Below are 15,640 nucleotides of genomic sequence, written 5' to 3'. Positions count from 1 at the left end.
TTGAATACCTTCTTTAGTATGACTTTGACACATGGGTAGATGCACAGACGCCCATTAGGCAATGCATTCTGTTGCCATACTGTATTGTAGCAAGGACTCACTTAACCAAGATTACCCCGAAACCTGTTTTCAAGACAAGGCTTATCCCTTGTGCAAGAGTATGTGAAGTAACCATTCTGAAAGAGTTGCTTAAGCATGTGGAGAGTGAAATGTTCTTGGTGATGGAGCAACCACAACCAGCCCAGACACATTGAGATGTCTGGAAAAGGCTTCTAGTTGTGGCACATGATTTCCAGAGAGTCATAGGTCATACAAGACCTCCTTTTTAGAAATGCGGGCCTCATGGGGTTGTATCCAGACTAAATTGCTCCTAGGCCCCATTGAAACCAATGTGAAAAGTTAGTGACTGATACTAAGTCCCAAAGGTTTCAGCAGGAACTGAGTGCAACTAACTAAGCCCTTAGTATTGAATTGCTTTCCTAACAGGAAAACAATATTTGTGCAGACCTTTATGTAATTCTAAAGAAAGAGTTAAATCATGAATTTTTGCCTCATTTCTTCTACAGTTGCAGCAGTAGGGCAAAACATGCCTTTTCCCTTCTCTCATTTATTCAATATATTTAATCAAAACATATGAGATCACGGATTGTTATAGAAATGGATTTGGCAGTCTTTCCTTATTTAGTTGGACGGAGATATGTCATTTTAATTTGGGTCTGTCTCCATCTATAACAACATGTATTTGCTTTCTGAATAAGTGTTTGTTATTAGTGGATTGGAGATGGATAAGGTACGTTTATGATAACTGTGAGCCATACTCTGTTCTTGTTCCCAATGCACACCTCCCATTGATGTCAATATGAGTGCAGGGCAAAGATCACACCCTAGAACTGTAGTAGGATGACTTTGGAAGTGGTCTGTGGTTATCTAATCCAATGCCTTCTTTGGCAGGATCCCCACAGATAAGAATGCCTATTCTTTGTCCAAGGGCAACCACCATGGTGTCAAGTGATAGTTTAGGATCACAACCATTTCCTTTCACTCACTGTGCGATAGCATTTTACTAGTTGTTTCCTCTTCCCAGAGGTGGCCCAGGGACTTCCCACAGGGGATTGTCGGCAAATTCACTAAACCACAATCTCCAGGATTCTTTAGCAACAGCTAAACTGATATTGGGACGCAGGGTGGTGCTGTGGTCTAAACCACTGAGCCTTGGGCTTGCCATTCAGAATGTCGGCGGTTCGAATCCCCACGACGGGGTGAGCTCCCGTTGCTCGGTCCCAGCTCCTGCCAACCTAGCAGTTCAAAAGCACTTCAAAGTGCAATTAGATAAATAAGTACCGCTCCGGTGGGAAGGTAAACGGCATTTCCGTGCACTGCTCTGGAGTTCACCAGAAGCGGCTTAGTCATGCTGGCCACATGACCCGGAAGCTGTACGCCGGCTCCCTCGGCCAGTAAAGTGAGATGAGCGCCGCAACCCGAGAGTCGTTCGCGACTGGACTTAACTGTCAGGGGACCTTTACCTTTACCTTTAAACTGTTATAAAATCAGCATGTTTGTAGTGTGAATATACCTTCACAATGTCTGTGGCATGCCCCTGGGGGGGGGGGAAACTTCTAAGTTTTGATTAATGTGACATTTGCCTTTGAATGGAATTTGATAATTTCTAAAGACACACTTTCTCTATATGGAGAAAGTTAGGGTAAATTCACATTGCCTTTCTGCATTTCAAGCCACATTTACAGAGCTGCTTGCATCAGAGAGAGGGCAGTGATGTCTTCACCGGATGCACATGAACTTATTGCCCCCCCCCCGGCAACCCCCATGGAACACCTACTGATTAAGCTGTCATCTGCACATGCGTGTTCACCAGCTCCTGCTGATGACTGTTAGACCATGTTCACATTACGACTTATTCTGTTCCAGTTGTCTATGATCAGATTGAAGCTTGTTTGAGAAAAAACCCCTGCACCAACAGCAGTTTTTGTCAAGAAACTGCAGGATCGATATGGATTGTGACTAATGCCATGTGAATGCAATGCAGTGGGAGCACACTGGATGCTGTATAAGCTGTAATGTGAACAACTCCTGTCCGGAAACCTATGTCCCCACTGTGGAAGGGCATGTGGATCCAGAATTGGACTCCACAGTTACTTACGGACTCATTGTTAATACCGTGTTCATGGAAGACCATCTTATGCGGCTATGAGTGATCGCCAAAGAATAAAACAAGAAGAATGTGAACATAACCATAAATGCAGTAAATAAATACTTTATGTGTACACATATTGTCGTGCAGCTGTGGCTTACACCAGTATTCAGTCACTGCTTTAGTGAGAGCAAGTGAGCAGAATGAGCAGGTCATGTGGCAACGCAGGAGGTGGGTTCTGGTAAGGGCAGGTGAATATTCCTCTTTTAATAGTTAACTGCTGTAAGAGAAGCCGACATTTAACTTTAATTCAGAAAGAGGTGTATCTCGTCTGTAAGAAGTTTGGGTAACTTTCCAGTTCTGCATAGCCATGTACTCCTCCTCCTTTTCAAATGCCATTAGCTCTCTGCATGCGCAGTTGACATATACAGTACCCAGTTTCCCCCCTCCAATGAGCAGGCTTGAGTACCAATTCCAAGCGCCATGGGAGGGGTCGCGTATTAAGACATGCAACTCCAATATATACCAACTCCATCTAAAAGATGGAGGAGGGGGCTTTTTAAGCACCTTGCACCCCAATTCTCCGCACCCCCATCTCCCAGCTTTGAGAACTAACTGAGACTAGTACTAGATTGCTAGCTGAGATAATCAGAGAAGCCAACTTGAAAGATTATTCCTTGAGCACAGTTGCTTTTATCTTTACAAGTTAATAAATCATGTTGTTCCTTAAAAAAATAAAAATATATATCAGAAGTTTGCTTTTTTATAAAGGAAGCAGCACAGCAGTATCTACTTCCCCCTTTCACTAAAGTTTTGGTCCGGCATGGAACTTTAAGGCTGCTTCAACATGGTGCGGTTGACTAGTAAGCAGCCCTTGGATGGTGAGGCATTCATTCACAGACTTATCTCACAAAGCAAATGTCTAGGGAGTTCGGTTTTTGTTCAGGTAGTGCAAATATTGCAGTGCTCCTGTACTCCCAGTTTGGCTGAGGGAGTATAGAAACACACATACACACACACACTTCTGTCCTGCGCTTTGCACAAGTCAGGGGTGGGAAATCTCTGGTCCTCCAGATATTGCTGGACTGCATCACACATCGCAGCCTTAATGTGTGCAGGTTCTCTTGACCAATGCTGAAATGTAAAGATCTCCTCGCGATCCTTCCTTAACCATGATTTTTCAGTGCTGGCCACAGAGGACTGCTACCCTGCAATTTGTAACCAGCTTCAAATTCCGGTTGGTTTATGTGGGAATCTTAGTTAATATCAATGCGGACATTATGATGAACCATGTTAAACAGTACAGTGGGAAGGAGGTTGGGGGGTAGTCTCCTTGCAGTCTGTTAAGGGTTATGCTTGTGCTAGTCCTATTAATGTTAGGTTATTACAAGTTTTGCATCAGTAAAATAATTTAAGAACATTTTGGGGCTTGGCCAGGCAGTGCCTTTGATTTTAATATGTTACAAAAATACGCAACAATGCATTTACTATCCTCGGTGTATAGTATTTGCAGTTCTTTTAACTTGGTCTACATATTAATGTTTATGAAATACAGATGCCTTTTTTTTAAAGGGACATTGTTGGGCTGTTTTTATATTTCTGCATTGGTTTGTCTGGACTTTCCTCTGAGGAACAATTTATCAAGAATTAAATATAACATGTCCTTGAATGTTTTTCTCCCTCCTGATGTTTATTTTTCATGCCAAGAGAAACTTTAAAAAAGGAGTAAGGAGTAAAAGAAAAAGAATTAGAAAAATCCACCGTAGGAAAAGGGGATTATGGGGCCAATATACAGTATGTTACCATAATTTTTCCCTCTTGGGAGTATAGGAAACGACCTGCTTATAAAATTCCTGCTAACATAAAATAAGCAAAAATGCCTGGTGAATTCTTAGTTTTGAAATGACTGTTTTGAATGAAGTCTTTAGGGAAAAAATGAGCAGCTTATTTAGCAAACTGGTGCATCAATGTGTTTCATAGGCCAAAGTGGGCAAGTCTCATTAATTTATATAGCAATATTAGAAACATGGCAGATACCACACTATAAGGAGTGATGGGCATGTTTCACTGTTTCTTCAGTATCATTATTTAGAGACATCTGTGCTAAAATATAATAATAGTTGCCTTTGGAAGATACTTATATAGGAGCCCTGACCTTCACTTTCTGATAGTAAGGGTTGTTGGATAGTGGAATGGACTTCCTCAGAAGTTGGCGAACTCTCCTTTTTTAATGATGAAAGGAGGTGGCAATATGAGACCGGAAAATTGTTCTCCCTATGGAATCTGATTTTTAAACAAGAATCGATGGTGTTTTTTAAACTGCCCAAGTGGGCTGACTGTAAGCTGTTCAGAGAACTTTATGTATTGAGGTGGCATACACATATCATAAATAAAATAAATTAAATGAATTGATGTGAATTTACTATCTCACTAAAAACAAAAGAAGTGTTTGAGCTTCATGCTTCTTCTTTTTCCTTAACGAAGTACAATGCAGTAGTCTGAAGGTTAGAAGTAAACGCATAGCCGGTACAAATTGACAAAGTGCGCTTGAAATGAAAGTGGTTTGGCCTTCTGTGCTGAGCTTTAGGAGTACATTGGAATGAAGCCCGTGGTCCCCCCTCCCCTTTGATTTAATCCAGAAGGTTTCTTCTCCATCTGGAAGATAAATAGTATGAATGGTCTTAATGCTTGATTATGGTGTAATGAGCAGGATGGAAAGCAAAGGCCTTCGCAGATATCTCTGAATGTGAGGAATTCAGTAATTGCTACTTTCCGTGCCAAATATGCTCTGTGCTCAGTCATGTAGCAGGTGGAATTCTACCTGGCTGAGTAAACTTGCCAAAGTGGAAGACATTTACCATTCAGACGGTTTTCTGAAGAGTTCTGCATTAAGCGGTTTAAGACAGTGCTTCTCTGCGATTGCAACTCTCTTGAACAGAGAACAGGACTGAGAGACAGAATATGTGGCTTGGAAAAATGCACAAGAATGTTTTCATGGGCAATGCCTTTTATTTTAGTAATGGCACATTACAAAAATACTACTCCACTTTCCCCTTTAGTCTCCTCATTATCTAATACCTAAAAAGAGGCAATTACTATAGCTCATCCAAACCACCATTGGCTCCCATCCCTTTCTTTTTCTCTCTGTCTTTTGTGTTATGGTTAGCTCTAAACCAGCCTGCAGGTTTTCAGTTGTATTTTCTGAACCATGAGGATGAGAAACTTGCTTTATTTTGTAAGTGGTAACATTTTTGTAGAATGCAAATTGTGTCTCCGATAACAGAATTTCCGTGGAATGCTGTACCTCCAGAACTGTAGAAATTAGACAGTCGTTGAAGGAATGTGGTGGTTTTTAGTGGGTGGGTGCGGATTAGTAAAATAAAAAGAACTGCTCTACTCATTTAATTTTTCATTTTCCTTCTAGGTTGCAGTTTTGAAGGAAAATCATATAACAGCTCACAGTCGTGGCAGGTCTCAGACAAACCATGTATCATGAATCAGTGTCAGGTAAGGAATAGAACTCATGGATTTTTTTTTTTTAAAGCCTGAGTTTCTAAAGCTCAATAAAGGGAAAATTGTGTTGATTCATAAAGTGAAATTATCATGGGTTGGGAATTAAATGAAGAATCTGGAGGTTAGTAAAGAATGGAAGGCACCATTGGCATATGGGCATTGCTGTACAAGTCGATTGCTCGGACATTTGCCTATGAAAATAGCAAGAAAATGAAGATCTCCCCAAGGAAAGATTCAGGACCTTCTGTGAAAGCACTTTTAGACAGAGCAATGGATTCAAGATGTTAAAGGAGTGGGGTTCTGAAAGTCTGAAATGTTTATATTAAATATGAAAATAGCCTTAGGCTTCTCCACCCCCAAATTGTAACACGGTATGTATAAATGTTACTTGTCCCAAATTTCGTCTATGTCGTGTGTAGCAGAAGCCAAACAGTATATCTTTAGTACTCGGGCTTTGTAGTTTGGACATACAGTTGGTGGATACAGAACAGTAAAATGCATGCCAGGCTCCCAGGCTTCATTAGATTTAGGTAGGATCCAAAGTGTGTATCGGAGGCCAACAAACTGCAGCTCAGCCTGGACAAGGCAGAGGGTGGGGTTGCGTGTCTGTCCTGGATGGTGGGTTGTTCAGCCTGATCTAGGTGGGGTTGCATTTGACCTAAAGGATCAGTTTTGCAGTCTGGAGGGAGATGTGTCTTCTTGGAACTGGCCTTGTCTATGGAGGTCCAAGTGCCATTGTGGCATGAAGCATGCTTCTCCAGCTAAGGCTAGTGTGCTTCTGGATAGAGACAGCCTGAATGTGTGTGAATGAGTTGCGTGGCTATCCATGCTCTGGCAGCATCCTGCTTTCGTTACAGGAACGCACTGTATGCGGAGCAGGTTTGGAGGACTGTTTGGACTCAGGGACTGCATTCTTTAATGTGAGCCTGCCCATGCATTAAGTTCCACTGCTATTGGAAAATGGCGACTGGGGATATGCCTTTTCTGTGGTGGTGCCTTGGGCTCCCTTTCACCAGGGGCAAGTGCTGAATCTCCTGTCTCATCTATTGAAGAAGAGTTGAGCCCCCCCTTTTTATTCTCCCAGGCCTTTTATTTCTTTAATTTTAAACTCTGCCTTTTTCTGGCCATGTTCCTGCTCTTTTGTTTGGTTAAAAAATGTGTTTAACTCTGTTGTTGTTGATTTGATTTCATACTGGGAGCCGCTCTGAGAATTTTTATATTGGAGAACAAGGTATCAAATATCCATTTTAAAACCTTTTTTTAAAAGGGGGCTAGATCTTGAGGTCAGGAGCTCATGTCACATGAGATGTGTGGCTGTGGCCACAAAAGACAACTGCACATTTCATCCCCTGTCTGCCATGCCTGTGGTAACATGCCCATATCCTGATCGCACTGAGTTGGGCCTTTCCCTGTCTCCCCATGTAATCATAGGCTGCCACTTGTGGACAAGAAAACCCGCAACACCGTGACATCGGGATATGAATAAGTTGTCCCAGGCATTCTATGGGGAGAGGGAGGAATTAAATGCACACTTGTGGTTTACATGAAATGCAAGGTTGCTCTTGGGGTGTGTAGTTCTTGCCTGAGCATACTTGTCATTTTCAGGGTCCAAATGCAGAAATGGGTCATTCTGCTTCCATTTAAAGCACCCAGATTTGGAATTTGTTTTTAAAAAGTACCTCTCTTTCTCTGTGCTTAGGTATGCAGATACTGTAGATCCATCAGAAAAGAGCAACCTGTGCACAGAGATCCTGTCATTTTATTTACCAAGATTTTGACTTCTGGAGCAAGGAGTGCAGGAAGTGATCATTTACTAGACCCCTATCAGCAGAAGCATCAGAGATAAGAGGCTTCCATTCCACAGGAGGAGAACCTTTTATCTCTTTTCATAAGCCCCTTTCCTCCAAGGAAGTAGGGTGGGAGGAATGTCTTTATCAGGTCTGTTGCAATCAAAGCGTTATTTTAACGTTTCCTGTGTCTTAAAGGCTTTTGAGAAGAGTGGCATCGTTTTTTTTCCTCTCAAGAAGGTTTCTTGGTTTCCTACCTTATAGCTGAATCTAGCAAGTGGAGTTAGGAAGACTCAAGTAATATTTTACTTTTGGATTAATCTCAGTTTGGACCATTGTACAAGGACAACCACAGCAACTGTTTTTTTTTTTTTTTTTTTGCAAGGTGTCCCTGAGCATACTCTGAATATCAGATGCGATCTACAACTCATCCTGATTCCAGTCCTTGCCCAGTGGTCCACATTTGATGAGCTTTGTAAATAAAAAAATAAATAAACATCATTGAATGCCTCACACCTCTGTCATAGCTCTACCTCTTTGTCATCAAACAACAGTGCTATTCTTTGAAAATGCAAAAATCCAGCATAAGTTGATGTGACAAAGTGTCACCTCAGGTTGGCTAGGCCACTCTGCACTTTAGTGATGTTAAAGAGCACCTCTCTCCTATTTATGAGTATGTATGAATGTTGTCATATACGAAAGTAATTTTTAATTGTAGCTACGTTACAGAGATGTGAAGTACAAAATCTGATTTAAATTCTGTATGTTAAAAATGCCTTAAGGTCATTCTATTATTTTTTTATCATTATGTCAATTGTGCAAATTGGTTATATAATATGTTATTTATTTCTGTACCTCCGTTCCATGTGTACTCTGTGCTATACTTTAATTTTTGGATTATAAATAATTGTTGATTTGTTGTGCTCTTGACAGGAAGGAGTGATAACAGAATCTGAGATTCATTGCATTGTTCATTGCAGAAACCCTTCAAAGCAGCCAGGAATGTGCTGCCCCACATGTCCAGGTAAGGTTTCAAAGAGACAGTGCTATACAAATCTAAAATGCATTACATTCTGTGGGTCAGTTTTTAAGGTGGAATACGAGGCTCATAATCCAGAGCCCTGGTCCATCTAGCTAAGGGTTGTGGTCTCTGACTGCCTGTGAGAAGCCTTCCAGGGCCTCAATTAGCTCCTAGGGTTGGCATTGTTGAGCATCTGCCACAGCCCACAACCCTGTGGTTGGCTCACTGTGGTGGACTGCTGCTAATTTATGCAGTTACTGTTTTATGACTATATAAAAAATTAAACCAATTGCAACAAACAGAATCAAAATCTACCCCTCTCCTCACATCTGTACAAATAAAAGATACGCCTACAGATCCTGCCTCAGTGAAAAGAGATCACAAATGCTTGAAAACCCTCCAAAGGGCCAAAATACTCAGGAAAAAAGGAAACCTTTTGCCTTGTGCTAAAATATAGATAAAGATGGTGCCAGGTGAACTTCCTTGGGGAGAGCATCCCACAGGTTTGGAGCTGTCTTCTGGACCTCTCATGCAGGGGTCACGTGGAGAAGGGCCTTGTGTGGTGATTGCAGGGTCCAGGTCAGTTCATGTGGGGAGAGGCGGTCCTTGAGGTGTTGTGGTCCTGAGCTGCATAAGACTCTGTGGGTCAGAACTAGCACTTTGAACTGAGCCCAGAGACCTAACTGGTTGCCAAAGCAGTTCTCAGTGAGGCCTCCCCCCCCCCATAGCTGCCAATTCACACACCCCTCCTCTTGCCTTGAGGGTGGTTTTATGGGTTGCGCTCATAGGAAGAAAACAAGTGAATAGACAGCTGACACTGGCAATGAGGAGGGAAGCCCACTCATGGAGGGAAGGGTCCACTCAGAACGTTGTTCCCAAGACCCCCACTAAACATGTAGCTGGCACTGGCTAGCTCTGTGTTTGCCCCTTTCCTGCACCACACTTCCCCCCATCCATGTTGCTGTAAAACATTAGTTTATATGCAAAGCAGAAACAAAGCAGGCATTAATAATTTTTTTCCCCTTGTCCATGAATAATCTCTACCTCACTTCCTCATCTCTAGGGTATCACATTGATTTCTTTTTCAGTGTTCATGATGGCTGTTTGGTTTCCGCATGATATAATCGATACATAATTGTGGTACTCAGTTAGGTTTACAGAGTTCAATTTTTCTTTTCATGTTTGTTAAAATCCGAATTCCTAAGATGTACAACACATTACTATGAACTCCGTACTTAATGCATTTTAATTAAGTTCCTCGACCTCTGTGGTTATGAAGATAAGATTTAAAATGATAATGTGGTGTGCCCTAAAGGCTTGGAAATGAAAAGGCAATTAAGAGGAATTCCCATACGTGCTCATGTTATTTTAGATAATGATTTTATCCGAAACTACTATTTGCAAACAGTTTGGGCTACTAGTACTTTTCACACATTGCATTTATATTGCAGCTCAACTGCAAGAGAGATCTGATGCAGATATGAGCCAAACTTATTTTCTCTTTTTTTCCACCCAGGTTGTACATTTGAAGGTAGACATTACCGTGAAGGTGAGGAATTTCAGCCTGAAGGGAACAAATGCGTCACGTGTGCTTGTGTTGTAAGTTTTTAACTTTGTATCAATGCACATGATAATATAACAGCGTTATATTAAATGAAGTGGAACTCAGATTCTGGTAGCAAAAGCATTAGTTGAACATTTGTGGCATAATTTGAGTTTTCTGTTTAGAACAGACATCATTTGGTAGATAAAAGAACTGAATTAGGTGGTTCAAGTTATTGGTTGGTTTAGGAATTCAGGCTTGGCTTTTCCTGGCATAAACGGTATTTGAATATTTGCCAGTTGGCATGCCGCATCTCCTCTCCTCTCCTCTCCTCTCCTCTTCCTGCCCCCACCCCATCAGTCAGTTGGTGCTCCATGGAATTGTGTATAGCAACAAAAGTCCCATACATGTCAATAGTTGCTTATAATGGTAAAACATTTGTATTTGTTTTTTTTAAAAAAATACAGAATATACTGGGATCATTTGCTTTCTAGAAAGCAAAACCAACTTAATAGTTGACCAACCTTCCTCATATAGTACTTGCTAATTTGAGATTTGGTTCTACACAAGCCTCTGTATTAGGGACGATTCAGTTCCCCAGGAGTGTGTGTTGCTATACAAACTGGCATGCTTCCAAGTGGTCACACTCCATGAATTTTTTTTGGAACCATCCAGCAGAAAGAACTTCACATACTTGGAGCCCCTGTGCTTGGGCATAGCTATGCATGATGTGTGTACGAAATTATGCACATGTTAACATATGAAACCCAAAAGAGAGATACTGTGTAGCATTACAGGGTGGAATGTATTCATGTCTTATAACATGAAAACAGTTTTTCTCTTCCTTATGAGTGAAACTGTGAGTGAATTTGTTATAAAACCTAGATTAAAATTTGGTAGGGCCAAATTCCTTTTGTTGGCAAGTTGTTTCAAGTCTGCTATGCACGTTGAGGTGGTGTGTGAAATACCTCTCCAAGTGATTGAGGACAGGTTGAGATGTCTACTTGTATCAAACGTATAAAATTTGTATAAAATTTGCTTTACACATGCAAAAGTGTGTATAATTGTATGAGTGGTAAAATGCCTTTAAAGTCAAGAAAACGCCAAGCACAAACAGGATGTAGACTTCAGTCCTATTCCTTACCACGGAACAACCTCTTGTGGAACTAAACAGCACTTACTTTTGACTAGATACAGATAGGATTGCACTGTTAAGGGAATAACTGACCAAGCTAAGACTCGGTTGTAGTATGCCCCATGTATGATGATCTTAAATTTAGATGAACATGCTGTGCACTAATATTTTACTAGGAAGCAGTGGGTCTAGAAGTGATGCACACTTTCAGTCATTAAGTGTGCCTAACTCAGTGCTTTGCAGGTTCAGGATCTGAAAAACCCCAGTGAAAAGAACTGAGGAAGTAGTTCCGTGGCAAAAGACCTTGGTGAACTCATGTTGATGGGAGTACCTGGACTAAGTCAATACAAGGCAGCTAGTTTTATATTCCGTATTCTGCCATGGTGTGATATTTCTTGAAATCTGATTTGTTTCAGATTATTCCAATTGGTTTGACTTAAGTGCCTTTAGGAGGGTTATCCCTGGGTGATAGGTGGCACAAGCAAAAGAAGAAGCACCCTATAACCCCCCTTTTTTTAAATTGGCAGCTTTGCACATGGCACAGACATGTTGTGCAACCTACAGGATCTGGGCCCCGATGGCTTCAATTAATCATTCAGCACGTTCGGCATAGCTGAAGTCAGATTGGCTGTGCATGCTTGCTTTTGCCTTGGGGTGTAGTTGGCTGTTTCTCTTCTCCAGCGCCTCCTTAACTTCATCAAACAGAAGTTGCACATTGATTAAAATACAATTAATAGGCTGCCAGTTTGTCAGTGTTTCCTTCCCCACCCCTTCCGTTCCTACCCAGAGGACTAGGACTAGGTGTGCGTTAGTGGAAAGAAAACTCCCAGCAAACTGAAGAGCAGTGCAGCCCTCTTCCTCCAAGCCATCTTCATTCCTGTTTTCTTTACTTCTCCTCATCTGTCTCACCTGCTTATTTGCCTTTGAATAAGGGTCATACTTCTACCTGTGCAAACTGAACATGAGCTGTGCAGCCATCACGAAGAATTCTTGCAGAAGTTTGCTGCCTGTGCTCTGGAGTGTCCTCCCCACCCAACCCCTTAAAAAAGAAAAGAAGATTGCGGCAGCAAATTTCTTATCGGAGAAGTAGGGCGGATGTCTGTTTCCAGATACCTATCTAGTCATGCGATAGTATGGGAACTGGCTTGTGAGTGATATGCTGCAACATGTGAGGACTTTATTAGATGAAAGGTATTTTTCCCCACCCCTAATTAGATTTCCACTGTGATTTTAGATTGTAGTCATTCGGCATGACTCCTGTAAGGGAGGAAGAACCAAAGTGCGGAGGAGGAGGGAGACCAAAGATACATCTCTGCAAGGATTCCCCTCCCCTTTGGTTTTGGCAATAGGGAGATAGGTGGAAAAACACAAGGCTGTTTAATTTAACTATAAATTCCCATTCCCAGGAATGTCTGTGACAGTCAGAGCTTGGAATAGTACAGCAGCTTAATTAGAATACAGGAGGGAAAATGTTTCTGAAAGCTAAATTCATTTGAATACAGCTGTGCCACCTGTTTGCTCACTTGGGGCAAGAAGCTATATGTTCCAGGGCAACAGTGCAAGTGCAGGCTGCTCCATACCCACCTGTGCCTTCACAGCACTATTTCAGGCATCTTCCATGCTAGGAGTAACAGCTAGTTCCACCCTACACTCTTGTTTCCTTATACAAATTCAGACCATCCATCCATGTTGCTTGGTGTTGACTGCAATGGCTGCAAAGACCCTTCAGGGTTTCAGACATGAGTCTTTCCCGGCTGGGACGTTTTGTATGCAAAACACATGCCCCTTAGCCTCCCCTTTCTTTCTGTCTTTTGGCCTTTGTGGGTCAGTGGCTTGGGAGCTAGAAAACAGAGAGGAACCAAGGCGCACAGGCATTGCTGTTCTGCCAGTTCCAGCATGAAATGGTTAGAGCAGGATCCAGGGTGTAGGTAAGCCTGCACTCCAAACAGCAGTTGATACAACGGCACGATATGTCACCCATAAAATGAGAAGCCTTCTGCAGTCATTACCCCCTGAGGAGGGAAGCATGGGTAGAGGGGGGCTGTGGGGACTTGTGTCTTGTGCCACTGATGAAGCCACATGGCACCTCCTGCCCCTACAACATATCTGCGGAGGCTCTCTGCCCAAATGGAAACCCTGATCGAAATGGCCCGAGGAGAGATTTAGTGCTATGGCAGCCAAGCAAGTGATAACCAGACTTGGGAAAACAACCTCTTACAGAGCTTACAGAGTCTGGTATGTTTCGGTGATGAGAAAACCTGCACACCAAGTTAAGGAGAGCAGAGGTCTCAGTACAGAAACTGCTACTGGCTTTGTAGCCATCTGATGCAATTACTTGGGTGTGTCCATGGCAAGTCACCAGTGAATTGTATCTCTGCTCCAGAGTAAATTTTGCACCTCACCATGCTAATCATCCTGAGTGAATGAGAATCCTAGTGAACGAGGTCTTGGGCTTATTAACATAATGGCCAACGACCCTTCTTTTCCCTGTTCCTGTCTATACTAGCATTCTCTGCCCCCCAACCCCATATTGTTCCATTTTCACATGCCTGCAGTACGCCTTCTGCAGAGCCCACAGCTTTGGTGGGTTCACCTTTGCTCAGCAGAAGCCGGACTAAAATGCTTTGACTTTACTGCGCCAAGGTTTAGTGTCCATATGTTGTGTACAAGTTGTTGGCTGTTACTGCTCCAGATGGCATCCATTCTTAAGTCAGAGACTTGAAACACGCACTGTTCCATTAACACGTCCATGAGCAATCTCGTCCTTTGGGTGACTTAAGGGTTTCCTGGCAAACATGAAAATGTATGGGCCAGTTCTGGACATAATTGCCTTTCAGTCAGTGAGCAGCCTTTAAATGGCTGGATCTCTCTGGGGAAGTACATTTATGTGTGAAAGAAGGGCAGGGTTATGGGGATCACTTACTGAAGCCCAGCTGTCCTGCTATAATTTATCCATCTAGCATTAATGTGCACTTGCTCTACTGGAGCCAATTTTGCAGAAGCCTTGGCTCTCCACCCCCACCCCCACCCCCACCCCGCTTCACCTTGAGGCATTCACTCCATTGATGGACTGGTGACATTAATCAGGTGTAGTCTTCAGAAGCTACATTTGCAAGCGCTTGAGACATGTGCTTCCTTGTAGCCTATATTAATTAGTCAGGTTCAAATTATCTCATTACTTATTTCCCATTTTGATGTACTGTAACTGTTTAGAAATAATAAAAAAGGGGGCAGGCTTGGCAAGGAACCGGCTCTCATGTAAAGGATGGTAACCATGGCAAAGTTTATTTTTTAACGCGAGTATTCCAGGCCCACAACGGAGCCCTTTTAATTGCGGAGTCTCCCACATACCCATGTTGCCGAGACTATAATCTGTATGAGTTCTGGCATGTGAGGTATTTGGAGATAAGAGGTACTGCCATGCTGGGAGAGGAGGCAGAGCTATTGAGTGGCTTCAGAGGAGGACCATTCTAGTTTTAGTCTCCAACCGGGAGTGCGGAAGCAAGGCAAGCAATCAGCTGGCCTATTAAGTGGGGTGGGGGGGGGGAGAGAAATATACTTGGTTACTGCTATAAAACAGACTAGGCAAGAGGGGAAAGACAGGTCACCTTTCATCTCTGCAGGAAATAGGCAGATGAATATCAGGCAGGTGTCCTGCGAAACAACTCCCTGCCTCATTTCCCATTGGTTTAGCCATCACATAGCCATAGCTGGCAACTTTTCCCTTTTTTAAAGGGAAATTCCCTTATTCCGAATAGGATTCCTCGCAAGAAAAGGGAAAAGTTGACAGCTATGCACATAGCTAATTATCATATTTGCATCTCATTCCTCCTCCAGCAGCATACACAGCATCCTCAATCTCACCTATACTCCCCGCCGACCGGATACACTTCCCATCATCTTGGACCATTAATCATGCTGGCTCCCATTGAGGGGAGTGAGCATCCAACAACATGTCTTTGCAGTTCCAGCCAAGGTGTCCAAGGCACTGCCTTCCTATGCTTCCCATTTCAGTTCAGGCAGCCTGATGATGTGGTCGAGACTCTTGCAATTCCTGCTGCCCTTAAACTGGTAGTCGTGTGTCCATGCCTCCTGAAGATGCTTGTCTTGGATTCTGTGGTTTATAACTGGTTGCAAATACCTCATTCTTGGGTAAGGTGGAGTTTGATGGTGCACCTGGATCCAGCTTTGTAGGTATGGCTTTGACCAGGTATGGCTGGTACGCCAACTATGACCATTCTTGGACACGGACATGTATTAATTTGGATAAGTTCCTTTAATATTTTTTAAGGCCCTTGGGTCCAGGACACCACTCCGAACCTGTTTTTGTTTTTCTTTCCAGAGGGAGTGCAGCCCTATCCAGAACCACCTGGTTCTGTGGATTGATGCATCCTCTCTAATAGGCTGTCTATAATCCTTTCTTCTTTGAGTATCTCTGCTCAATTTTGAACCCAGTTATTCTGCTTCAGTAGCAGAGGGTTTCCCAAATCAG

General features: G+C 42.6%; 1 protein-coding gene across 1 annotated transcript in view; it reads left to right on the top strand.

The window, feature by feature from the left end:
* Positions 1-15,640, top strand: part of BMPER (BMP binding endothelial regulator) — a 158,436-nt gene that overhangs the window by 36,517 nt on the left and 106,279 nt on the right. The window contains exons 4-6 of the mRNA XM_033165204.1: positions 5,574-5,656; positions 8,383-8,473; positions 9,987-10,069. Of these exons, the coding sequence (XP_033021095.1) occupies positions 5,574-5,656; positions 8,383-8,473; positions 9,987-10,069 (257 nt within the window). The remainder of the gene's footprint in view (positions 1-5,573; positions 5,657-8,382; positions 8,474-9,986; positions 10,070-15,640) is intronic.

This window comes from Lacerta agilis, chromosome 12 (assembly GCF_009819535.1).
Source record: "Lacerta agilis isolate rLacAgi1 chromosome 12, rLacAgi1.pri, whole genome shotgun sequence".
Lineage (NCBI taxonomy): Eukaryota > Metazoa > Chordata > Lepidosauria > Squamata > Lacertidae > Lacerta > Lacerta agilis.
This window is presented reverse-complemented; position numbering and strand designations above follow the sequence as displayed.